Source organism: Passer montanus, unplaced genomic scaffold (assembly GCF_014805655.1).
Source record: "Passer montanus isolate IOZ18808 unplaced genomic scaffold, ASM1480565v1 scaffold121, whole genome shotgun sequence".
In the NCBI taxonomy this organism is placed as follows: domain Eukaryota; kingdom Metazoa; phylum Chordata; class Aves; order Passeriformes; family Passeridae; genus Passer; species Passer montanus.
The window spans coordinates 814,869-840,754 of NW_024358834.1; the positions used below are offsets into that span (position 1 = coordinate 814,869).

General features: G+C 43.9%; 2 protein-coding genes across 3 annotated transcripts in view; one reads left to right on the forward strand and one right to left on the reverse strand.

The window, feature by feature from the left end:
- The window catches only part of KCTD15 (potassium channel tetramerization domain containing 15), a 43,969-nt gene extending 35,207 nt beyond the window's left edge, over positions 1 to 8,762 (forward strand). For both annotated transcript variants that reach the window (XM_039698151.1, XM_039698150.1), the window contains exons 4-5: positions 2,192 to 2,497; positions 7,646 to 8,762. In XM_039698151.1, the coding sequence (XP_039554085.1) occupies positions 2,192 to 2,497; positions 7,646 to 7,801 (462 nt within the window). In that variant the 3' untranslated portion in view covers positions 7,802 to 8,762. The remainder of the gene's footprint in view (positions 1 to 2,191; positions 2,498 to 7,645) is intronic.
- Positions 8,763 to 11,053: 2,291 nt separating this feature from the next.
- The window catches only part of LOC120497090 (transcription initiation factor TFIID subunit 4-like), a 146,253-nt gene continuing 131,420 nt past the window's right edge, over positions 11,054 to 25,886 (reverse strand). Inside the window, 1 exon segment of the mRNA XM_039698146.1 lies at positions 11,054 to 12,802. Within this exon segment, the coding sequence (XP_039554080.1) occupies positions 12,635 to 12,802 (168 nt within the window). The 3' untranslated portion in view covers positions 11,054 to 12,634.

The following is a 25,886-nucleotide window of genomic DNA, read 5'->3' on the forward strand; positions in this document are numbered from 1 at the left end:
CAAAACTGGTTTTTCAGGACCTACTGAAATCAGCAGATGACTTTCCATTGCCTTCAGAAAGTACTGGTGCTCCTGTTACTCTACACCATTACATTTTTCCTTAGCATTGCATGTTTCCTTGCTTGGGAAAGCAATCCATGGCACCAGCAGATGCCAAGTAAATATTTGGCAGGCCACTCCACACACCTCTGTACTGAACACGGTTAGATGGTAGACTGTGCTGGTTCAGTGTCCTGCACAGAGATTTCAGATTTTTTTTTTTTATTTAGGCCACCAATCCCTGTAGGTTTAAACTGATCCCCTGTTCAGTACTGAGGCAGCATCACTAGTGGACAGAGAAAAGCAGGAGTGGTTCAGCAGAGAGTGCTGGTTTTGGGCAGGGTGAGAACACCTTCCAGCAGAGATGAGGCTTGGGGCTGGTGCTGTCTTACCTGAGCCCAGGTGGTGCAGGCAGCCTCCACAGCTCTTTGCCTGGCCTGTTCCCAGCACTGGTTGTTGGTTGTTTGCAGCATGCTCTCTGTATGATTTCTTCTTTCATCTTCTGTGTTTTCCATCTTCAAGCTGTCCCGTGAGAGTGTTTGTTGCCCTCATTTCTTCCCACCCGCTCTTATCCCTCTTCCTCTCTGCTCCTCTTATCCTCCAGTCCTTTTTTCTGCCTTAGCTGTGTGCACATTGTCCCCACCTCAGCAGACATCAAAGAGATGTAAAGGATTGGATGTCCCTTTTGTAAGTCGATCACCTTGCCCTGTCACTGTGAATATTCATGTGTCTCCAGGCTGAGGCAGCCCTGGGGTGGAGGAGCACCTCCACTACCAGTGGGTCTGTGGTGCCAAATTTGAGCAGAGATAACTGCTTTGGTTCAGTAATACCCTGCAGCAGGAGATTTTACAGGTTAATTCCAAACCTGTGTGCAGAGTTGCACCTTTTTGTGCTGCATCTTCACTGGCCTTTGATTCCCCTCTCCCCGAGTCCCAGGGCAGCAGCACACCCATTATTTTTCATGTGCTTTTGGTGCCCATTTCTTGATTGCTTCTTGTCGTATCATTCTTTCCAGTCCAAATGATTTCAGCCATTTCAGTCTTGATTTTTCTTTTAATTTCATTTTGTTTTCCATTTCCCTGGTGTAGAAGTGGCCTTTGTCAGGTGTTGACCTCCAGCACACCCCACGGGAGCAGCTGTGGGGCAGCATTTGTGTGTGTCAGGAGGTGCAGGAGCTGGAAAGCAAAGCCAGGTGTCTGCAGGGAGCAGCTGAGCTCTTGTTGCTCCTCTTCCCCTTCGAGGCTGGGGGAGCAAAGTGCCCCCTGGTCTCTCCCCCTGGTCTGGGGGGCTCAGCTGCCTCCCGGGGTCTGGGGGCTCACACCCTTTGCCTCCTGTACTCTCACACGTTTCAGCTGGGCTGGGAAGATCTGTCAGAATCTGATGAAACAATCACTGAAGTGGGAATTGGATCAAACTGGGAGTTTGAATTGCCCAAAGGCCAGGTGAAGTGATGGACAAATGGCAGGAAGAAGTGCTCCTGTGCAGCCCTTGGAGCAGGCAGCTGAGCTCCCAGCCAGCAGGATGGTCACCGTCATTTACCAGCTCCAAAGTACTTGAGATGCATGAATAGTCATCAACAGCAGGCAGCAGCTCAGCTGCTGTGCATGAGCTCAGCCTCGGCAGGGGCAGGTGTCATTTACCAGCTCCAAAGTACACTTGAGATGCATGAATAGTCACCAACAGCAGGCAGCAGCTCAGCTGCTGTGCATGAGCTCAGCCTCGGCAGGGGCAGGTGAGAAGTGAAGCTGAACTGACATCTCCATCTCCTGAGATCTGCTCTGAGATCAGAAGTGTCTGAGCCAGAGTGCAGAGCAGGGCTGGCAACATCTTACATCAGTGGGCTTTGTTTACTGCAACCAGCTATTTTGATTTCTTAACCCAAGAGTGAAGCCTTCTGGCATGGAGCTTGTGGGATAATAAATGAGAGGATAATTCAGTGCAATGGGAACTTCTCAGTCAGCCCAAACAATTCAACACCAGCACCGTGTGGTTTCTGTGGAGGTGTAAGTACGTGGCTACCTGTTGCCTTTGCTCTCTTGCTGACAATACATAAGCCTAAGTAGGTCAAACAGGAACAATACTCATTTTTAAAAGAGAACTATAAGCATTTCTAGTTTCTCTCTCTCCCTCTCTCTTTTTTTTTCTTTCCCAGGACTTTAATCTTTTATATGAAGAAGCAAAGTATTACCAGCTGCAGCCAATGATTAAGGAACTTGAGCGATGGAAACAAGAGAAAGAACAAAGGAAACATTTCCAGCCTTGTGACTGCTTGGTTGTAAGAGTGACTCCAGATCTGGGGGAAAGGATTGCATTGAGTGGGGAGAAGGCTTTGATAGAGGAGATCTTCCCGGAGACGGGGGATGTCATGTGCAACTCGGTGAACGCGGGCTGGAACCAGGACCCCACCCACGTTATCAGGTTTCCCTTGAATGGATACTGCCGGCTCAACTCCGTGCAGGTAACAGCGCCCTGCCCTGCCCTGCCCTGCCCTGCCCTGCCCAGCCCTGGGCTGCTTTTTACTATGGCTGCTTCAATTCTATGCAGATTATTTGCTTCTGCCCAATTACTTTCAGTGCTTATACTGCGAGGAAACATTTTTCTGCCTGGTGAGATCACAGTCTTTCAGGTTTTCCTAAGTCTAAGCAGAAAAATACATTTAGATTTTGTGTATGTTAGTGCCATGCTGGCCTCATAATGGTGTTATACTGATAAATGCTAATTTTTTTCATCAATGTATAGCCTTTGGCAGTTTTTTTTTTTCCTCCAAAGTGCCTCTAGGAAGAAAGAGAGAGTTCCAAAAACTACAAAAAAAATCTCCACACCATTTTATAGAAAATGCAACAATGTGTAAATGCATAATTTATGTCTCACTCATAATTAAATGATGGTGCCTGCGGGATGGACTTAAAAAAATTGATCTCTGCACTTTTTTTTTTTTCAAAAGGATGTTCTATAAAAATTGCCCAGAGTATTTTAAACAAAAATGTATTTCATTTTATACTCAGAGTTTTGACATTAGGTTTAAAATTAAACATAGGAAACAAAAGAAGATAACTGGACAGATAGGTGGACGGCAGCAGGAATAAATACGTGCTCTGTGGGCAGGCAGAGCCACTGGTCAGGGGTCAGCAGAGCTGTGCTGCCGTGCCTGGGCTGGGCTCTGGGCAGAACCAGTGCCCTTAACTCGGCCAGGGCAGAGCTCTTGGTTCCCTGTACTCCTGTGGAACACGCTGCAAATGCTCCTGTTACGGGCAGGGAAATCATCCTGGAGGGGAGTGTTTCCCAAATGACCATCCTCAGCAGGGGCTGTGGCTGCCTGGGTGAACTCCCTGTGGGCAAAATCCCTCGGCAGAGCTGGTCTGGCAGGGAGGGAGGGAGGACGAGAGCCTGGAGCTCCCGTGGCTGTGGGTGTTGCACATCAGGCTCGGGCCCCTGTGTCTGCCAAGGGACACCTTCAGCAAAGGACATCTTCACCCCCTGCTCGTGTAGAGGTGGCAGGAGGTGACAGTGACCCCCTGCATGGGCAGTGCTCCTGTGCCCCTGGGCTGAATCCAGCCCACCCCCTGGGCTCGGGGGCCTTTGGGTCAGGCTCCCCAGAGGTGAATTTGGTTGAAGCTCACCAGGCTGTGGGGAATCCTGCAAGGTTTGGGGCTGGGGTGCTCAGGGACAGCTCTGTCCCTGGCAGGGACAGGGAGGGGTCCCCATGGCTGTGCTGGGAGCAGAGGGAGCTGGGGAGCAGCATCTGTGTCCCAGCCCTGCTGTGAGAGCTCACCAGGAGTGAGAGGAGCTGAAACCATCCGGGGTCACAGTGAGCAGCTCAGCCTGCCTGGCACAGCTCTGGGTGCCCACATGGCTGAGCTCTTTCATGCTCTGACTCCTGGGATACATGTGCTGCATGTGTAGAAAAAGCTGAACACTAATTACTGTTATTATTTGAATGTGTTTTGAATTCAGTCAAAATTCAGACAGAATCAAAGGGTCTCTTTGCAAGTTCATGTTGTGGAAAAAATTTCTGTCAAAGAGGCTACAGTATAAGTAATCCTGTTAAATTACATCATTTTACTAAATTACATCATTTTACTATATAATTAATAGAAAGTGTTTTCAAACACTTTCTGGAAAATGATGCATTTCTGAGACCAAAGGCTGATGAAATCAGCAGCTAATTAGCATTGGCTCTGATGAACTCTGGTCAGCACACAGGCACTGCTCTTCCCCCTCCAAGGATTTTTTTGGCAAAACAAAATTAAGTCAAAAGCTGGAAGTACAGTGAGGCAAATGCACAGATGTAAGGGAGATGGGTAGTGGTTGGAAGAGCAGAATTGCTTGCAAAGAGTCCCACAGAGCAATGCAGGAAGCCTGTCTGCTGTTTGCTCAGGTGATACATTACTTCTGCCTCCCTGTGCTCTGCTCAATGTATTTGGTAGCACAGTTGCAATATTTATACATTTTTTCTATATTAGAAAAATATTTTCATTACATGCTCTATATCAAGGACTGTGAGTATAAAATAAAGAACATCAACACCTAATAGGCAAAAATATAATACAGTAATTCTTAATTGTACACCCATTTTAATTATATATAGGTACAGGTTTTTTCAACTCCTTGCAATAGGTTCTGGTGGGAGTCACAAATTTACCTTAGAGAAAATTCTGTGATGCTTGTGAATGTTGAACATTAAGTCTTCATAATTAAGAATGTATTTGTTAATATTCTGCACAATTTAAATGAAAGGATCAGGTTTCCATTTGGGAAACCTCCCAACAAAATCAGATGTGCTTGGAATATTGGAAGACAGCACATATTAAATCTGAGCACAAATCCCCTATTTAATAATGTGCATGTGTCCCTGTACATGGGAGAGTCACAGCTGATACTCAGTTTTTGGCATGTTCTCTTTGGAGATTTTCAGCAGATAGCAGACATGGTCACTGCTTTCCCCCTGTCCATATCTTACCTTCAGAAGAAATCAAATGTATAGAATCAATTCTCTAAATGGGATTTAGACCTGTCCATGTTCAGATGCTGTTCAGTCTCTTGCATGGGAGCACTGAAAGGAGCCTTCCTCCCTGGACCTGAGCTCAGCCTCATCCCAAAACTGCAGCATTTAAACATCCTCAGCATTGCTTACAGGATTTGGCCTGAGCAGATCGATGATGCCAGGGTTTTTAACACCAGATTATGGCCTGCAGTCTGGTCCTTCCAGCATGGAGTGGGTGAACAGGAATGGCTTTGGTGGCTCTGCTGCTCTGAGTGCAGTGTCTGCCTGGACTGGGTGTTTGCATGGAGAGGCTCTGTGAAAAAGAATCCTGTGGTAACATCCAGCTTTCCATAGCTTTGGTCTGAGGCAAGCCAAAGGCACTCCCTGCTTGTTTGGTCTTACAAGCAAATTGATTTTAAAAATTAGCAAGGATTTTGAAGTCCTGTCTCTCTCAGAAACCTTACCTGTCTATCCTCTGCTCCACTGTCCAGTTCAGTGGGAGAAGCCTCCTTTCCCCATGGCTGGATTGTCTCTCTTCTTCATCCTGTCAGGGCTAGGAGCAGTGATCACCACACAGGCAGAACATATTCCAGCCTGTGAAACAGCAGCCTGCTGATGTCTTATTCCTCCTTCCGTCTCAGACTCCTCCTGCCCTCCCCTCTGAGGAGGAACAGTGCTGCTGTCTCACCCCATTTCTGTCCTACAGGCCCCATACAGCCCGGGTGAATAAGAGGGGTGAAAGCTTTCTTTCTCTGTCTTAAATGTATTTTATTAACCCACTCTCCTGCCTCTTCTTTTCTTCTCTCCCCCTTCATTTTTCTTCCATACTCTGGTGTGCTTTTTTGATCTTTCAGTTCTGCTACTTTCTTGCAGTGTAGAGTATGTAAAAATCAGGGCAAAAGTCAGGGAGATTTGGCAGATGTGACTTTGTGAGAACGCTAAGTCCCTGTGTCCCAGGGCCAGGCAGAGCTCCCCAGGCAAGTTGATTTTCAGCAGACTCGGCAGGACTTGGGCAAAGCTCTGCTGGAGCAGCCTCTCCCTTTGCCCGTCCTTAGAGCCAGGCTAGCAAGAGTGGAACGTTTTAGTTAGCCCTGGAAGCCAGAGCCTGGATTAAATGCAGATGGATAACACAGGCAGCCCCTGAGGAGGGATCGAAGGGATTAAAGGCAGCAAATGCTGCTGCCATGGTTTGCATTGCTCTCTGACACCACCTTGGACACAGCTGTCCTTCCAAAACCACGCTCCTGGAAAAGCAAAGCCAACGCTCAGGCAAAAGCAGTGGTGCACTGAGCAGTGCCCAGGGGTCTGTGTGAGGCAGGGGCAGTGCTGCCACTGCCTGCCCACAGTGAGCTGGACACAGAGCAAACTCCTCCTGGAACTGAGCCCAGGGGTACGAGCTGGCTCTCTGCAGGTGTGGGTGTTGCTCAGACACTTCCCCAGGATGAAGTTTGTAAAGGGCTTTGTCCAGGGTGCTGTGGGTGCAGAGAGGTGTCACAGGGGGCTGCTGTCACCAGGTAGGCACTTCCCTAGGATGAAGAAGCTTGTAAAGGGTTTGTCCAGGGTGCTGTGGGTGCAGAGAGGTGTCACAGGGGGCTGCTGTCACCAGGATCCTCAGGTTTAATAAACCATGGTGTCGCTTCCCTGTTCCTCCTGCTGCCACTTTGGGCGAGGCTCTTGGGGAGCAGCACAGGCTGCTCCTTGATGGCATTTATCAGTAGAGAAAAACACAGGAAGCATTTTCCCAGGTGCTGCCTGGGACTCAGGGGAGCCTGAGTGGCTCCTGCATTGTGATCTGCCCAAGGTGGAGCTGGCATCTGCCCTCACCTGGCTCTGGGAGAGGCCTGGTGTGTCCTGCTCTGCTGGGAAGCTGAGTATCAACACACTCACCCCTGTGAAAAACAGCCCCGTTCCCAGAGCCAGGATCAGCATGTCCTGGGGAAATGTGCTGTGTGACAGTCACAGAAATTAAAGTTGCCTCTGGGTTCCTTAAATTCGTGCATCTAAATTGCACCAACTTTTCTTTAGGAGGAGGAGGAGAAAATACATATTTGGGTAGTACAGATTAACCTCTTTCTTGGGCCAGAACCTTTCCCTGTTGTCCATGTCCTGGCTCTGCATCCTGTCCCTGCCATGCTTTGTTCCCTTCCTGCAAGGGCAAACAGCTGAGATTGCCACGCAGATCTGGTGGATGTGTCATTTGAACTCCTAATACGTTTCCATCTGCCAAGGAAGAGCTTCTTGCCCCCCTCCCACCTCAGACTGTTCATATTACTAATGATTAATTGGCATTTTTTATTAGAACTTAAACCTGATGTCGCTTTGTATAAGGAGTGAGAGCATCAATATCACCACAGTCCAGTATTTTACTATATAATGTACTAAGCTGCTCTGCAGAGTGCTTATTTCTTTGATTAATTTTTGTTTTCTACAGAGGTTTGCTGAGAGCGAGACTTTAATCACAGTGTAGTCATTTAACAATAAGTTACAGAATTATAACTGAATAATATTCATTCAGCGAGGACTCGAAAGACTAAATCCGTCACTTAGATCTGGTGCTTCCGAATGCTTTTATCACTAAAATTTGCTAAATATTAATCTGATTGTTTTCCCTCCACATTGCAGGTGCTCGAGAGATTATTTCAGAAGGGATTTAACGTGGCAGCTTCCTGTGGTGGTGGGGTGGATTCCTCCCAGTTCAGCGAGTACGTGCTGTGTCGCGAAGACAGACGAGCACAGCCCACCCCAACAATCAGAATAAAACAGGAGCCCCTGGACTAGACCCTCCCCGTGCCCCCTTTGTAACCGTAGAAGTGTTTAATAGTCCCTTATGTGAAACACTAAGGATTTGCAAAACAGTATTAGCAAACAGATTTGGACTTCATGTTGCCCATTAGTGGTACTCTGAAACTACCTGTCGCATAGCCAGCCATGGGATGCATTTGGAAAACCAGCGTGGCAGGGCTGGGATGGACCTTGGGCTGACCAGCAGTGGTGTGGAACAGGCAAAGCTTTGGAAACCCTGGCCCTGGACTGGACTTCTGCAGCAAGAGCCATGGAAGCAGTGGAACTGGCCAGCAGGAGCCCAGGGACAGCCCGAGCTGCGCTGCGGGGACGGGGGCGTCTGCGGGAGGAAGACCCCAAAAACTGCACTGAGAACCTTCCCTGACTGCTGCCCCTCCTCCATATCAGGCGTGCTTCACACCCCCAGCATCACAGTCACCTGGTGATTGTACCCACCCACATGAGCAAATGACTTATTTTTATACTACATTTCCAGCTGAGGTCTCTCTCTGTGAACAGGATCCAGAACCAGAAAAGGACTGATTCATAGTCACTGGTGCTTGCAGTACTTAAACCCCCCACAAACCAAACAAAGACAAGAAATTAGGCAGGCCCACTTACGGCAATATTTGCAGCAGTAGGGATCTGGAAGCACAAAATAAAATGCTATCCACCATCACACGAGGGTCACATACCCCACGAGGAGCTGTAGCTCTTTTAAAGCCAGTCTTGTTTTTACACAGCAGCTGTTAAGTTTTGCATCATCAAAGAAGCGTGGTTCTACCAAACAAGCCACCCCTTGTTAATCATTTACTAACCATGTTAGAAGCCCACATTTAGCAGGAAAGTTTAAGAATTTTGGACAAGCCCACTCTTTATGGGTCTGGAATTCTTGCAAAGAGTTGTTAAAACCCTGTATTGCCATTGCCAGATGAAAGCAGGATGCCGTCGGTTTAAATGGTTTTATTATTTTCAGTTATTATTAAAATTTGAATTCTGTAGCTGCCCTCTTATCTGTGTAGCTTTCTCTGTCACAAAGTCAGGGTTCTGTCTGCAGGAGGGTCCTGCTTCAGCCAGGACTTGGCACTGACTCACAGGGCTTTCTAACTCAGGAGACAGCACCGTGTTTGCAGGTGCACGGCTATAAATAGCATTCTGCTAAATCCTGTTTATTGCTGTTTAGCATGATTGGGTCCTCAATCACTATTTCACGTGTTAATCACAATTTAGTTTCTCCCACATTAATTTATAGAATACTGTTGTAGATGATGAATTTTAATTAAACTCTTTTTAGATGCATAAATATGGCCATATGGAACAAGGGACAGAGCATTAAGTGGTCAACAGTTCTTAATGCAAATTGATTGCAATCAGGCAAAATTTAAAAGTCATGTTTAAGACTAGTATTTTCAAAAGCAATGAGCTGTACTGACTATCCAAGGTAAAATCTAGGCAGGGGTCTAATTTTTGGAAAAGGGCTGGATACCTGTCCATGGAAAATCAGACCTCTGCAGGTTTTCTCACCTTGGTCACCCAACTCAGAAATCTCTAATGGCAATCCTGGCCGGTTGGCCTTCTACCTTAGCAGAACAGTTGAGCAAATCTGTCTACTTTAAGAGTTGTAAAGTTATTTTATTTTGTGGTTTTATACTTGTACGACATTCTAAAGTTGCTAGGCATTGCCATATTTGAATATATGGCACAACATTCACCTTTGTATGTAAGATATCTGTAGAATTGTATATTATACATTTAATATTGTAAAGAACTTAACGTATAATTGTCATGTATTTGTGTATGCACATTTCTTATACAGTACTTCATGCCATAAACATTTCTGTAAAGTAAATGAACAAAAACAAGCACGTAGGGTGGAACACTCACTGTATCTCCCATGTTGTTTGAAAGAGGTGAGAATTTTTGATTGCGTCTTCTCCAGCCCTTTGCTCCATTCAGCTTGATGTAGCCATGTCTTACAAAAAGATAGAAGTGTTTTATTTATTACTTTCATACCTTAAGTCCAAAGTATCCCTCAACAGTCCATTCAGGTTCTTGTTTTTATCCTGTATCCACTCCTGCCCTGCCCTCTGGCATGGGGTGAGCTGAGCACTCCTGGCAGCACACCCTGTCCAGTTCTTACCTCTCAGCCAGGGAATAAAGGTGATATTCCATCCCAGGGGCTGCTCCTGCCCCTGGTGCTCTCCCCAGGCAGCCTGGGGAGCGCAGACTGGGATGGTGCTTTTACACATCTGTGGAACGTTGGAAGTATTTGTGCTTGCTTGGTTGGTTGGTTGGTTTTTCCTCAGTTTGGTGTTTACTGTATTTTTTTATGGCTCAATAAAGCAGCTCCTGTCGTTGGGGCAGCTTTGCTGAGGTGGCATTGGAAAGGGTTCCAGGCTGCGCCAGCCGAGTTAAATGTGAACTTGAGATGGAAAGTTTAAACCATGACATCACAGCATTGACTGCAAACAGCACAAAGGCTAGGAAGACATGTGGAAACAATCACTTTCTTAGAAGAAATATGCCTTTAAAAAAAAAAAAAGTTAAGCTAGGACATGTTCTTTTAGTTAGTAACTTCAGGTCACTTATTTAAAGATTATTACAGTTTCATTTATATATTTTTTACTTATTTCCCTATATTTTTAGGCATCAATATCAGCAAAAAAAAAAAAACAAACTGATTTGAATATCTACTTCTGGCCTTAAACCACAGCAACATAACTTAATGAAGAACATTGCTCAGCATCACTAGGATGTTTCAAAGCACACAGAGCCCCGGTGCAGCTGTGGTGTGCAGGCAGCACATCCCTGGCGAAGGCCAAGAAGCAAAGCCCAGCCTGGTTTTTCACCTGATCCCATTGAGCAAAACTGTTCTGAGTCGCTGTTGCTGAGCACTGGCCCGTGGAGGCCTCACGAGCACTTTGTGTCCAGGCTGCCACAGCTCCAGTGGCAGCCAGAAAGGGACAGGGAATGTTCTGTTGTGCTTGCTGGGCTCCTCGCTGGAGAGAGCCACTGCTGAGTGCATCCATTCTCTGTACTGATGGCACCGAGGTTTGGTGACAATTTTATTAGATGTTTCACAAAGGATAAGAATCAGCACAACAAAACATTGAAGTATTTGGTTTTAATATTTGTTTGTGGGTATTCTGTTAATATTTTAATGCAAAATGTTTCTGACCAGTGCTTAAGAACTACAAGACAATGTGAAATTCATGTTTGATAAATTAATACTGTATGTCACTCGATGTGTTACTTTAGTAAATTGTTTTATTTCTTTACAAAATAAGTACAAATAAGGGAGTATGTTTTCACACAAATTGGGGGTATTTACCAGTATGTACAGAAATCATCAAAATAACGTAACTCTAATAAACACAAGGCCTTTATAAACAATATGTACAAATTATCAATACATTTAAAACATAACTTTACACTTCCTGGCCTTAAATACCTTATGAATAATCTTTTGGCTAAATAGCAGCAGTATAAATTTTCTTCTGCTTTTCATAAACCTTAAAAAATAATTAAAACCTTTGTTTTTAAAACTATTGGACAAATAGTTCTATTTGTGCTTTCGCTATGGTTTCCCATCAAAAAAAATATTGCCTCAAAAAAGTGGCAAGCATAACATAGTAAAAACAGAGAAGATAAATAAGCAAAGTCTCCCTTCTGTGGTACTGTAACACTGTTAACTCTGCAGCACAGCCCGTGCTCCTGCTGTTGTGTCCCACTCGATCCCCATTGCTCAGACTCACACCGGCTTCCGTGTGGGCCCAAATTCTGCTTCAGCAAAGCATGTACAAGGCGTTCACCCCACCTCCGGGTACTTACAGCTGCTCCTCGTGCTCAAAGCCACGTGCCTGCTCAGGAGCCTCTCTGCTGGAGCCGTGCTCCGTGTCCAGGGCAGGTGTCCTCATCCAGGTGCCACCGGGCTCACCGCTCTCCCCACTCCAGGAGTGGACACGGCCCCCAAAACCTTTACAGCGACTTTAAAAACCCATATAGAATACTCTAAAATCTTTACCCAACAATATTCTCTTTTAAAACCACCATTAAACCATACTATTTGCAATAAATAAATTAACATTTTTTAGAAAATAAAACCCAACTTTGAATCTTGTTACTAACCAGCTGCTACAAATGCGCAAAAGGTTGATGAGATTTAGAAAACAACTGGAAGCAAGTCAACGTAACTCAGCTGAGAGCCTGCACACAGATTTCATACACTTAAGATTTGGTTCAGCAAATGGCTCAGGAAATGAGCTGTGCAGTAAAAGCAAAAATTCTAAATATATAAAATTTGTGGGAGTGTGCAGTGGCTAGTCTCTTGGCTGTGCAAAAATATTGCCATTACAACTAAGTTAAATAGCAACAGGTATCACCATGGTTAGTGAGACAGTGCTAGCAAACTGAAAACAAAACAAGCCCAGCACCAGGAGTGAGCACTCAGGTGAACACCAAGGCTGGGAGCCACTCCTGTGAACCTGTCCCAGGCCTGGCCAGGAGATGGTTTAGGTGAGCCATTGCATTTGTGTAACTTCAACACCAGCTACTTCAGCCTTACCTAAAATGGCCAGATGGAGCAAGACCTTGATGTTGATTTTATTTGTGGAGTTAACGTTTTAAAACCTTTTGCACATTTTTTTGTGGTTTTTATATATATATATATATGTATATTTTTACATAAAGGGAATTTATTGCATGTGTCTGACAATTTTACAAAACAAAATTACTGGAACATTGACTTCTGAAAAAAATAGAAGGCACATTAAAATGACAGCTTCCAAAGCAAGTTGAGCTTCTGTGGAGCACTCGGTAGGACTGTTGGCTTTACTTCAGCAGAGCTCGGTAGAGCAGGAGAGAACGGCTCATGTCCCGCTCCTGTTCCATGTAGAAGATGAAGTCCCTGAGGTTGACTCGTGTGATTTTCTGCCGGGGGTACTGGCGGGGGGAGGCCGTGGCCAGCCCGGCCTGGCTGCCCCCGCACGCCCCCACGCCCTGCAAGAGAACAGCACAGCTGAGTGCTGCAGCAGGCGTCCTGCTCTCAGGCTGCAGGACCTGCTGCCAGCTCCACTGCACCCCACCAGCCTCCTCCTGACACATCACATCGGGGCTTTTTTACTGGTATTATTATTTTTTCTGTTCTGAGTCTCAGCGAGTTAACCTGAGTAAAGGCCTCAAGTGCAAACATGTGGGGCTAAACCTTGTTCACTTCCAGCTCAGGACAAATCCACCCTGCTGCAGTTCACTGGAGATGCATCTGACCAGTTTAAGTTCAGGAACAAAACTATTTTCAGCAGATAAGGTCATTAACAAATCAAATGTGTGCAGGATCCTGCTGCTCATGCAAGGACTGGGAACAGGTGAGTGGAATATTGGGAGTCCCCACAGGGACCCCAGTTCTCCCCTCTGGGTCTGCTGAAGAGAAAGGCTCAGCAAACAATCAAAAAATTACATAGAAAACACATTGAGTGATGATAAACACAAACATTAGTATACTGGTTTCGAAAGCTATGTTAAATAATTATATATTTTTAATTGGTTCATTGGTACTGAATTACTGAATTACATCCTGGCTTTATATATAGAGAGAAAACCCTTAAACTGGGGCTGGGAACACTGTGATCTGAATATTTAGAAAAGGAAAGGACATAATTACAGCCCCTGCAGTCTCATGGAGTTTAAACTGAAACCTGATGCACACACATGTTCAGTTGTTTTTACATCCATAGGAGTCCATTGTTTTTGTTAATTCCAATTGGTTTCTAGCAAAATAAAGTGTTCTAACTCAGAAAAATAGGTTTTAATCTCTGAAAAGATTTCAGCTATTTTTCAAACCTAAGAAATCTGGTAAAATTTTCTATACTTTTAATATCCCAAATTTACTTACTGCTGCTCAAACCTGTCTTTCTTTCCCCAGGAAATACTTATTCTAGGATCTTGACTCCAGACATTAAGAATATAGTTAAGGGTAATTTTACTACTGAAAGGTTGTAGGGGAAACACACGTGGTCTGCTGAGAGCGAGGCATGGGTGGCACTGTTTCCCTCTGTCCCCCCCAGTCTGACTCCTTGCAGAGCTGCACCATTCATGTTATTTCTCCCATTCCTGCTTATTCAGTTACTGCAGTGGGGCAAATCCTCTTCTGTAACCACAAACACCAAGGGCCAGTGGAGTGCAGTGGATGTGGCTCAGCTTGCAGGGAGGACAGGGAGAAGCCCACAAGCTTTGGGCACCTGGAGCACTTGAGCCAGGGAATCTGCTCTCCAGTATGGAGCAGTTTTTGTAAATGAACTGACTGAGCACTGAACCTCACTGCTCACAGGAAATGCAGCTGCAAGGGCTGCTCATCCATGCTGGAGCCAGACACATGCCCAGTGCATAATCCATGTATCCAGCAGTGCTGCGAGTTCAGACCTTAACCCAAGAAACACTTTGCATTCCTAAAAAAACAAAACCATTTAAACGTCCTCTCTGTCTTCTGCCTTGAGCTGCCTCTCACTGCACTCTGACCATGCACCCTGTGCCAGGGCTGTGCCCACTGTTTCTGAGCCCTTAAGAAATCACTGTGTGTGTATTTATTTTAAATCAAGCTGACTCAAATAATGCTTCTTTCTCTCTGTCCCCCCCATGCTGCATGTCTCCCCAGCCCACAGCACTGATTTCAGATTCCTCCTGACCACAGGACCTGTGACAAATACAGGTAATGTAAAGCAATGTGGTCACCTCAAACTCATTGTAAACCATTGTCCATAGCACTCTGGACTGGGAGCATCCCACACACAGTTACCAAACAGAGAAAAGCTGCATAATTTTTTTAAAAAATTCGCTATGTAAAACTATTTCTTTAGTCAGTTGAGTTACATTTACAGCACAGAACTGCTCTCTGTTTGGACAGAGTAGCTGGAATTAAGATGTGCCAAGTCTTATTCAATGCATTTATCACTAGAGATACTGAACTTCAACACAGTACCAGGACATGGCACCAAGCTGTGCACATTCACAACCACACTCATGAGCCATCAGTTACCTGATCGTGTTGTGGAGTTGTTTTACAAGGTGAAAAATAATCATAAAAATTGTTTTAGAAATACAGAAGTTCTGTAAGCTGACAGAACACTAATTATATGTGTCAATATGATCACTAATTTAAATTAAAACCCAGCTCGTTTGGTCCAGCATTGTACTCAAAATTATTCTGCAGATGCTATAAAAAAATAGATTCCTAAATGCCATAATTTTTTTTAATTGCATGCATGAATTCAAGTACAGTTAAAAATAATGGTCAAGAAAAGTGGAATTGAAATAATTCAAAATTTTCTCAAGAAAAATCACATTTTTATCATCATGACAGATTTTTCATCAACCCAAACAAGCCCCTGTGTTGTCTGTATCTATGGCAACTAATCAGAGTTACACAGATAAAAGCTCTAATAAAAGAATAAAAGGTTGTAAATTGTTTACCTCCTTTATTTCCTGGCTTGCCACATGCAAGCTATTCCCAAATCCCACACACTCAAACATGCATCAATGCTAGTTTCAGTATCAGTGAACTTCTAGTTATAATTTCAGGAAAACTTGAGACATTCCAGACCGGAAGGAAACCCATGAAATTAATATATGAACTCTCTGCCTCTTCATTTTGAGTCAGCTTCCAAACACGAGTGACAGTGACTTCCATCCCTGCCCTCCCAGCCCCTCCTTTCCCCCCTGCCTCTCTTCCCTCCTGAAGGCTCCTCCAGCCCTGGCCTGGGGCTCTCCTGGGGCTGCACAGCCACAGCCCAGAGCAGAGACAAACAGATTCTCCTGTGCTCTCCTTGCTCCAGGGGCTCCAGAGCACCTGAGGCTCCCCCAGCTCCTGCTCCAGGCCAGGGCTGAAGAGAAAGGCAGTCCATGGAAAATGCAGGCAGGAATTGGTAACCCTGCACTGGTGCTGTGCTGGTGGTTAACCTGCACTGCCAGCCCCAGGGGGACAGGCACAGCCTGCCTGCCTCAACCCCTCCATCCAGCTGGGGCAGAGCTCACAGCACCCCAGCCACAGCGCTGGCTGACAGGCTTCATTCAGCCACCAGCCTGCAGGGATGGCTTCAGAAGAATCACAGTGGTTACCCGTTCAGTATGCACACTTGGAAGCAGTTCTGAATTTATGTCAGACGTGACACGAGATTCGGGCCAACTTTCTCAGCCTGTTTGCTATTTCCATGATTTTCCTCTATGAGAAAGCTCGCGCTGTTTGCAAAGGGAGATACAAACAGTTCAGAAGAAAATACTGACCAAAGATTTGGAAGATCAGTAGCTAAATATACAACAGTCTGCCACAGGAACAAACCTGTCTGGTGACAGGGAGACTGCAAGAAGCCCTGTGCACAGAGAGGCCAGCAAAGCCTCACCTGTGTCACTGTCCCCTGGCACGACTGAGCACAGCAGAGCAGCTCCTCTGCAGCGTGTGCACCACCTCTCCTGTCCCCAGGAACAGCCTGTGCCTCCACCAACCACCAAAGGAGCAGAGTCCCCTGCTCTCAAACCTTACCCATCTCAAAAATGCACTGCAGCTACTCCATGGTGGGCTCCTGTCCCACCCTCAGGTGACACAGGGGGGTCCCCAGGTGACCCCGGGGATGGGGGAGCTCCTCACAGCCCAGAGCTCAGGGTGCAGCCTGTTCTCTGGAGAGCCCAGCCAGCCTCTCCCTGCAGCACCCAAGCCAACAGCTCCCACAGAAGCTGCAGGGACTGAAAATCTCAAGCTCCCTCCTAGCTCTGTCCTCCTCCCTCTCAGCCCCCACACTCAATTTGATCCCTAAGGATCCCCCAAAGGTTTAAAGGCTGCTGGGAAAGGGGACTGAGACAGACAGACACATCTCTTCCAAAATGATCTCATTCCAAAATGGGCAAAGTCACCCACTGCTCACTAAGTAGTAGTGTCTACGTGCATTAAATTATAATGGTTACAGCAGCAGGTGGATGGAAATCAAAGTGTGGAAGTCCCAAAAATGTGCTGTTCCCTGCTTGAGATAGAAGTGCTTTCACAGAAGAAAGCAAATGTAATACAATGTACATTTATTTTTATAACAATGATTTCTACCGTTGAACAATTAATTTTTGTTTTCCTTCACCAACCTCCATCCCTTCAACTTTGAATTACAGAACCATGGAAATACAGTACAATATTCCTGTCAGGGAACAGAAAGATAAGGGCAAGGAGAAGATTGCATTTAATATTTTATCCATCCTTCCTTCACCAGAAAACAATTCAGTGCTGACATCTCTGCTTTGAACAGAGTCTTGATCTGCGGCTATTGCTTCTCTGAGAGCCAGAGACAAGGCAATAATGATAAAAGATCTGCTGGGTTTCTTCCCAGGCTACGTGGCACATCCTTGTGGCAGACTTCACTCCAAGCCAAAGTCTGAAAGTGGGAATCATACAGCAGCAATTCAAAGCCAGGCTATGGAGTAAAATACACCAGGAATTTTGTCTCTGCAAGCTGCACGCGCTGCAGAGCAGAGGGAAGATAAGGTGTCTATTAGTCTGCTCTTATGAATAAGAGGTCTTGAATCACAAGAAACATTCTGGAGATATTCTGCAGCAATTATGTTTTTACTTGCATAAAATGCTATTAGATCTTTGGCTGAGAGGCACATGAAAAACAGGTATAATACTATGTATGATTAGCTGTCCCACATAAATTAGGGTTTAATTCAACACCTACTGAGGCTAATAGTAATGATTTCACTGAAACATCCTAAAATTAAGATGCCTCTAAAGTACAGAAATGTAATAACTGTTAATCAGCACCTCAAAGATTAACAATACTATATGAAATATAATTATATCTACAAAAATACTGTGCATCTTCATATGTGCAACACGGTGGCTCTAAAAGTGTCTTTAGAAGGATTCATCACCAAAAGCTATCATTTAGACCTTCAGATGAGCAGCATTTACAGAGAGGATTAGTCCTATGCTTTCTTCAGAAGCTGGTTATTTTCATTTGCCAACATTTTTACCATGTACTATTTTAGTGCAACTGTTCCTCTAGACTGTTTTGGCAGCCGTTCACTTGCTACACCCTCCTGGATGCAAATGCATCTCCTTTCCCCTGGGCACATAAACACACACCTCGCCCTGCAGACAAACATCAGAAAAACTGATTTGCACAAGTACTTACAAGTACTTCAAATACCAACACAATTGCAACATTTCAAAGACAGCATGCAGTAATTTTTAAATTAAGAAATAATAAGGGGAAGGTAAATCAAACTAAGTCATGGATACCGTGAAAATTTTTCCTTCAGATGTGATCACTTCAGTTTATAATTATCTGAAGTTATGTGAACCCAAAGAAATGGGCTACCATTACAAGCAGAAGATTTTATATGTACCTCCTTCCTGCCTTTATTACATTACACCAAGTCACATATGCAAGTACTATTATAATAAAAAACCTGCTTGGTAAAGCAGCATCAAACCAAAATCTTCCAGCTGAGGGAACTGGGCATCTGTTCCAATCTCACCACTTACTGCTCCCTCTAAGACAGTATTTCCCCCAGCTGAAGGAGAGCAGGGCAAAAAGCAGGCTCTAAGGTATTTCAGGGAAAACTATCTGTGAAGGAGAGGAGTCTGCCCCAATGCCAACAAGTAATGAGATGGAGCGTAAGGCAGCTTTGGGCTGTGATATTTACTTGCTCAAAAGAGATGGGTGTTCAGTACCCAGCCCTCAATAGGTAGGACCAGACTGCAACTGATTTTCACCCCTTAATCAATGTATCCATGCAGTGTCTGAATAATCACTGCATTGATGTGAGGCAGAGAAACCCAGGTTTTTGAGATAAGCTCTGCGTTCTGCAGAGACCTTTGACCTTTCCAAGGCCTTTTGGGACCCCCACTGCCCATTTGGTGTCTGACAGAGCCTTGTATCCTCCAGCCCCTTGCAGCACACTCACTGCTGGTGCAAGCTCTGGCTCTTCTCACTTCCTTTGCTTGTGAACCTGCTCTTCAGAGCACCTATGGATCCTGCCAACATCTTCTTCCACAAGCATCTCCTACTCAACACAACCCACTGCCTTATTTGGACTTAAAAGCAATGACAATTTTACCTGATTAAGAATTCTGAAGTTTGGGCTGCATTCTTGCCATGGTAATTATAAGTGGAATATTCTATTTATCCTGTTTCCATCATACAAGTATATTTTCATTTTGCTTGGAATGTTTCTCCTCGCATGCTTTCCAAATGTTTAATCAAGTGCTGCTCCCTTTGAAATACTAATCCTGCCAAAGTTTTTTATTGCTATTTTTCAAGCATTGTGGTGCTCTACCCTTCTCATCTTTCAATACTAACATAGGGTTTTTTCCTTGTTTTCTGTTGTTTTGTTGAGGTTTTTTAAAGGATTTGCCTGTATTACTCCAGCCTAGTCACCCTGTACATCCCTGCACTCTCTTAGAGTGGGAGTCAAGAAACATCAAACTAACTTTGGGAGAAGCCCTACAGCCCAGCTTGCAGGATTCACATTTTCCTTGAGACATACTGGATACCCACCTGAATTTCTTCTAATATCCTTGACATTAGTTTGAAGCTATCTCAGTTTTACGTAGTGGGTGGCCCTTTCCTTTCTAACCTGTATGACTGTGACTTTCATTAAATCAGAAACATAAAATAATTAAAATATTCTTGACATTCATCAATCTCTAGACACATATAACTGTAACATTTAGTTGTTTAAATATCTAATTAAAAGCCACATAATTACTATACAGTAAAGGCTGCCTTTTGGTCTGTCTCTCAGTGAAAACACTCTAAGAACACTGTAGGGGACCAGACACGTTCACAGCGGGTTCTGGTGAGGAGCAGCCAGCACTCCTGTGCATCACATCACCCCACACACAGGGTCACACAGCTGCTGCTGTCCTGCCAGCCCCCCAAGGGAGGGGATGAGAAAAGTACCAGATCTTAAACACAAAATCACTTTTTCAGCTCTTGAGAGCATGAATTGCCCTCATTCATCTCAGCTGACTTTGGGTTCTTAAGCCTAATTATGATGTATAACACCCAGACTTTATAATAATTGTGTTTCCAGCTGTTGGCCATCCTGCTCACTCCCAGCAACCCTGCAAGTGCCAATCAAGGGACTTCATGCACCAGGTGCCAAACAAAGGACAAAACCACCCGCAGATCTACCAGCTCCTTAGGACTTCATTCCTGTGTAGAACCTGCTGGTGGATTACTCACTCTCTGAACAGTGATCTCAACCTTTCCTTGTAATTACCACAGGCTCCTCTGTGGATTGAGGGTAGTGCAGGGCCCTTACCTGTACCCAGCCCATTAAACAAACCAAAACAAAGCAGGCAATGCAGTTAGCTCTGGATTGAGTGGCAATAAAATTAAGCCCTAAATGCTAATACCTTCAGCTTGCAGGATAAACACATTGCTGGAACACAGTCCAGTGTGCAGGAAAAAAGACATTAACATTTGTAAATAAAAGGTGGAAGACAGCTAACACTCTGTTACTGCAAATATCATGGAATATAATTAAGGCTGGTGCATTTCAGACATTAGGACAGAGCCCAGCAGGGAGAAGTTACCAGATCACTCAGCCATTCAGGTCTTGATTTCTTCACATTTCTTACAGCTAAGTCTCACTCTTGTCTCTTTTTAAGCTAGTGGTTTGCCGTTCGGAAAACATTTTAAAAAACTTAGATTAGCACAAAGAACTCTCAGAAAAAAAGGATCCTAAAAGGAAACTAATTCCTACAGAGCTCAGTAACCTTCAAGGAGTCCCCCTCCCTGCGCTGCTTCCCCTTCCCCTCTGTGAAGAGCTCCCTCCACATCCCAGTGCTGTTTCCATCATGCTCCTTCTCAGGTCCTTTCCCACCTTCCTGTCTCTCTCTCCCACACCAGGGTCACTTCTTCAGGACCCAAAGCAGATAAATTTGGTGACCTGCATGTCTCCACCACTCCTGACTGCTCTGCATCAGAGCATTAGACTGCCTACCCAATCCACCCCAAACTTCCAAAACCAGCCTTCTGCTTCATGCTGTCCTCTGATCTCTGAATGTCAATCCAGGTTTTTCTTCTCCCTCCTTTATTAGACAAAATAAGACAGCTAAGCCTCGAGTAACAAGCAGATAATTTTAATTTATAAACACATTACTGACTATGTCAACTTTGCTCTACACTTTAGAAACCCTGTAATCTCCTCTTACTTCACAAATTCCCAAATCCTTATCATCCTCCAGCCCATTTCACCACAAAGCAAGCAACCAATCTTTTAAGGACACTCACATTCAACACAGCCAGCAACACAGAAAAAAAATTAAATTTCAGATGGAGCTATTTGAAAAAACCCCAAACATATTAGTCTTTTGCAAAGTTAACCCTTTCACACACTCACAATTGTCCCAGATCCAGCTCACTGCATAAACAGTGGGATTAAATGCATCACAAAAACTTTCCAGAAGATTCCTTAATCAACTCTATCTTGATGTAACAATGACTGAGCAATCCATATCAATATCTATAAAGAATAAATGTCTTCAGTCTATAGATGATCATGGAGAAGAAACAGTGATGCAGAAAACCATTTTTTCAGATGTTAAAGCTCTACTCTGTTATCCCTAGCTTTTCATATGTACTATTCTGATAGGTTTGAACATCACCGAGACTACCTCAAGAAAAGAAGATTTAACAAGTAAATGTCACAACTATCACCACCTTTCCTTTATTAAAATGACCTCCAACATACATAGTTATTAATTATTTAGAATAAATTAAAAACCAGGTAGTCAAAATCAAGTGCTCCACTACAAACAACTCTAATTAAAACTGACCCTAAAATATATTACAGAAGTAAGTCTAAGGCAGACACAAAATCACCTAATCAACCATCTGATACATACTGAAGAGCTCTTACAGATGGGTCCTGACAATTGACAGTAATCAATGTACAAACTGACAAGTCTATCAGATCTAATTACTCCCAAAACAAAATAAACATGACTATTTGTCCTGGTTTGTATTATATTTAAAAGGAGGCTGTAACTACAAAAGGAAAACCGCTACCAAAGTACAGGCTGAAGCCAGAGGCTGGAGCTGTGATATTTCTGAGTTAAACAAAAGGCAGTGGAGCTGGCACAAGCCATGGCAGCCGCGTGAGAAGGGAGCAGATGGGCAGCCAAGGAGCACACAGGAGGGGATCACCGCAGCAATCCCACGGCCAGCCCGGGATTCCCAGCGTGCTCCCTGCATGCAGGGGTGCTACTGGCCTGTTTTTACCACTGGCAGTAGGAGGGGAGGCACAGCAGCTCCAGCAGCAGCAAGTGCATTATGATACAACACAACATGAGCATTATAAAATGCGAGATGAATCTCAAGCCCAGAGGCTCTTTAGCACCACTCCAAATCACAACTCTCTGCCTTCATTTTTCTTCTTTGCTACTATTCCACTTCTTCTCTCAGTACTTCTGACTTTATTAACCCTTTTTTGTCTTTCTTGTCTTCTACCTTCCTGTTTTCACGGTATCACATCAGATTCCTCAAAAAGCATGTGAGATTATCAACAGAGATTACAGATCAGCAGGCAGGTTTTCTGACACACTCCAACCCAGTGAAGCTCCAGTTGTTTCCAATGAAAAATTTATCACTTCATTGGTACCTCAGTAAGACAGCATGCTCTTTTGACAATCTGGCCCCTGAATAAAGTTACAAAAACCATAAATCAAACTGTAACCTGTTTTTAATGGTCTGAACTCAAGTGCTGTGAATTTGGTTTTTTCTTCAAATACTTTCCCCAGAAATTCAAGTCTAACAAGCCTGGAACAGACTTCCTGAAACACAAGCTTCATTTTTGTTTTCTGGGAATTAGAAAAGATGCAGTTATGTGTTATGCCTAAATTTTGGTATCCCTTTCTGGAATGGTGAGTTCTGGTGTTTGGTTTAACAAATTACATCTTTCTCATTAACCTGGCCTGAAATTATTAAATCAATTTTTCAAGCTCTTTTTTGGTCCACAAATCTGTGCTAAGATCCTTGGTCTTTCCACACTGTACACATAGTGTGCTACCTGAACGTGTGCAGCAGCAACATATGGTACAGTGGGTTATAACTATTTTACCATCTGTTCTATCTGAACTCTAACCTCAATAATCCCATATCAGCTTTTCCTGTTAACTGCCACAGCTCTTAGATCTTGGCTTCTACTTGCTCTTTTAAAATTAAATTGCAGCAAAATGCACAGCCAGATCACAGACTGCTCTTCAGAAACGTCCAGTGCTCCCCAGGTGACTTCATTTGGCCAGGGTCTTAAATGATGCCTTCAGAGCTACAGGTCTTCTTTTTGTTTCTTCTTCAGTGAAAAAGATAAATCAGTAACTGGAACATTCTTCATTCTGAAAAAATATTGCTAAGATGCTGTCAGATCCTTTACACACTCATTTCCAAAGCACTTTCTCTTATGCTCTTGTTTAGAAAAGGGCATCCCCTTCAGTGGAGCAGCAGGGGATTCCATACCTTCCATGGGCAAACTTCTGGGCTGTGCCTGTCCAACCACCTCCCACTATGGCCTAATTCTGCTTTTGCACAAACAGCACCATCACTATCACCCTTTACTGCCTTGCTACTCTGGGTACGCATAAAACCCAAACAGTAGCATCATAGTGAACGAAAAGATGTTAATTTTATTGCAATATATCTAAGTTCTATCCAAACTTCAGGAAACTGGACAGATTCTGTAAACTGAGAGAAGACATTTGAAACTTTTATTACTCTTAGGGTTTGTTGGTTTTGAGTTTTGTTTGGGCTGTAGGGTTTTTGTTTTGTTTTGGTGTTTTATTGTTTTATTTTGTTTTACTTTTAAGACTTGCATCTCATGTCATCAAGTTCTATTTCATACAGATGTTGGAATTTGAAAGTAAGCTCTAATTCCAGCTAGAACAGCTCATCTGGTGGACTGCCTTCAAATTTAAAGTCTGCTTCATTTACAAAAAAAACTTCAAAAATAACTATGTAGTAATTAAAATACATGAAAGACTGTGGCTTTGGTATAATTTAAACATATCCATGCAAAACTACTACATACACATAGACATATGGAAAACTAAGCTATATTTTTAATATATACTAATCACAGCCACAAGAATATGCCCCTCTATTTTTTACTACAGTACTTGACCACACCAGCTCTTGTGAATGATGAAATTGAAGATTCAAGAATCAAATATGATTATCACCAAGTACTATTTTATACTATCCATATTCAACTCCAAACAGCAAATCACAACAGCTCAGTAAATTTCTCTGACTCATTATCAAATGAACCAGACTGTAATGCCTACACAATGAATACCACGTTTGTAAAGGAGTATCTTTGTAAAATTATTCAACTTTTACAATCAGTATAACGCCTTCTCATTAAAAGTACTTGTATCTTCTCCATTTTGAAATACCACATCTTGTGTACATTGCTTCCTTTTGGATTCCTGTTTAGAATCTGAACAAAAGGGGAATTAGATTTTTTGAATGTGTGAAGAAATCAGCTCGTGAGATATAATTTTGCTTTTTCACACATGAGCAGTTTAAATATGTTATTCAGTGTTATCTTGAGGCACAAACATAAGGCATGGAGGTTAGAGAAGTCAAACCTACATACTACTAGTCTGTTATCTCAAATGTCTTCCCAAACACACAGCTGAATAATATAATGGAATCCATGGTTTAACTAAGGAATATTGACTTCAGTTGTAATCTGGGTTCTATTACACAGATGGTACACAGTGCCCATGCAAATATAAGAGTCCCTGAATATATAATTCCACACGTGTTTTCCAACCACACCAATGGATCTATATTCTATAGCTGAGCTTGGGGGAAGGGAGTAGCACTTGGTGCCTTTGGAGTTTATGCTAAAACTGCCTCTTCTTCCACCCCCCCATGCAATGTGTTCACTGTAGCTGTAATGGTTAACAACTGGACTTCACTTTTCTCCTCCAAATACAGGAGGACAATGGGTCTGCCCTCCCCCACCAATTCTTCTTTGCATTCAGAATATTTCCACCTCTGCATAAAAATGACTTTTTTATTATGCAGTTTCAGAGACTTTCCTAGGTGGCACCCCAGGAGCATAATCCTGATTCACAGAACAAAACCATCTAATTACCCCAGCTGCATAATTCATTGGCCCATGAGCAGGAGCTGGCCAGCCCATGATCTTATCTGACAGACAGGGAGCACCTGTGGGAATCCCTGCCAGGGAGAGGCACCAACACCTCCTCGGGCAGCCCTGGGGTGGCCAAGGGCAAGGAGGACAAAGGAGAGGAGCCCTCCTGCAGCCCGGACCCTGGGCCATCCGGGCAGCCAGCCCTGCCTTTGGCTGCAGGTGCATAGGGCAGGAGAGGGTTCCTGCAGCTGTGATCCTCCACAGCCACACTGCAATGAGCCAACACCTAACTCAACTGCAAGGAAAACACTCCAGCTGGAAAAGTATATACTACAGGTTTGCTTCAATCTCATTCAGAGGCAAGGCTGTAATTTGAAAATCAGACATTGCTCAAATGACAGAAATAAAACACAGTTATGGAGTACTCCTTTGCATCTATTTTTTTCTATCATGCTGATGAAAAGCTCTCAGTATTTTGGCAAACTTCCCAACAGAAACTTTTTAGACACTGTCTTTAGAGAATTGCAGCAGGTCCTTTTATTAATGCTTGTTTGTTTTAGTTTACCAGAGTTGCTTTCAAGTTCCATCTAACCTTTGAAAATCAACATCCTGTTTGTTTCAGTGATCAGGTATTTGCCATTCACTGAATTACAAACGAAGATGAGCCCTGGACCACTCTTGGTGCCAGCTGGCAAAACACCTTCTGGTCTCAGGTGAATTTCAAATGTAAAATATTGATATTTAAAAGAACTATGAATTGGGTTCTAGTGTGTAACATTTTACCTTATAATAAAGACTAAGCTGGAAAACATTTCAAACCTCAACAACGTTTTCATCGTGCATTATAGCACACATGAGTGGCAGAGAGACTTGTCAGCCCAGTGGTTAAGGCACTATTCATCTTTCATCTCCGGATCTGGGCTGCAGCCACTCGGCA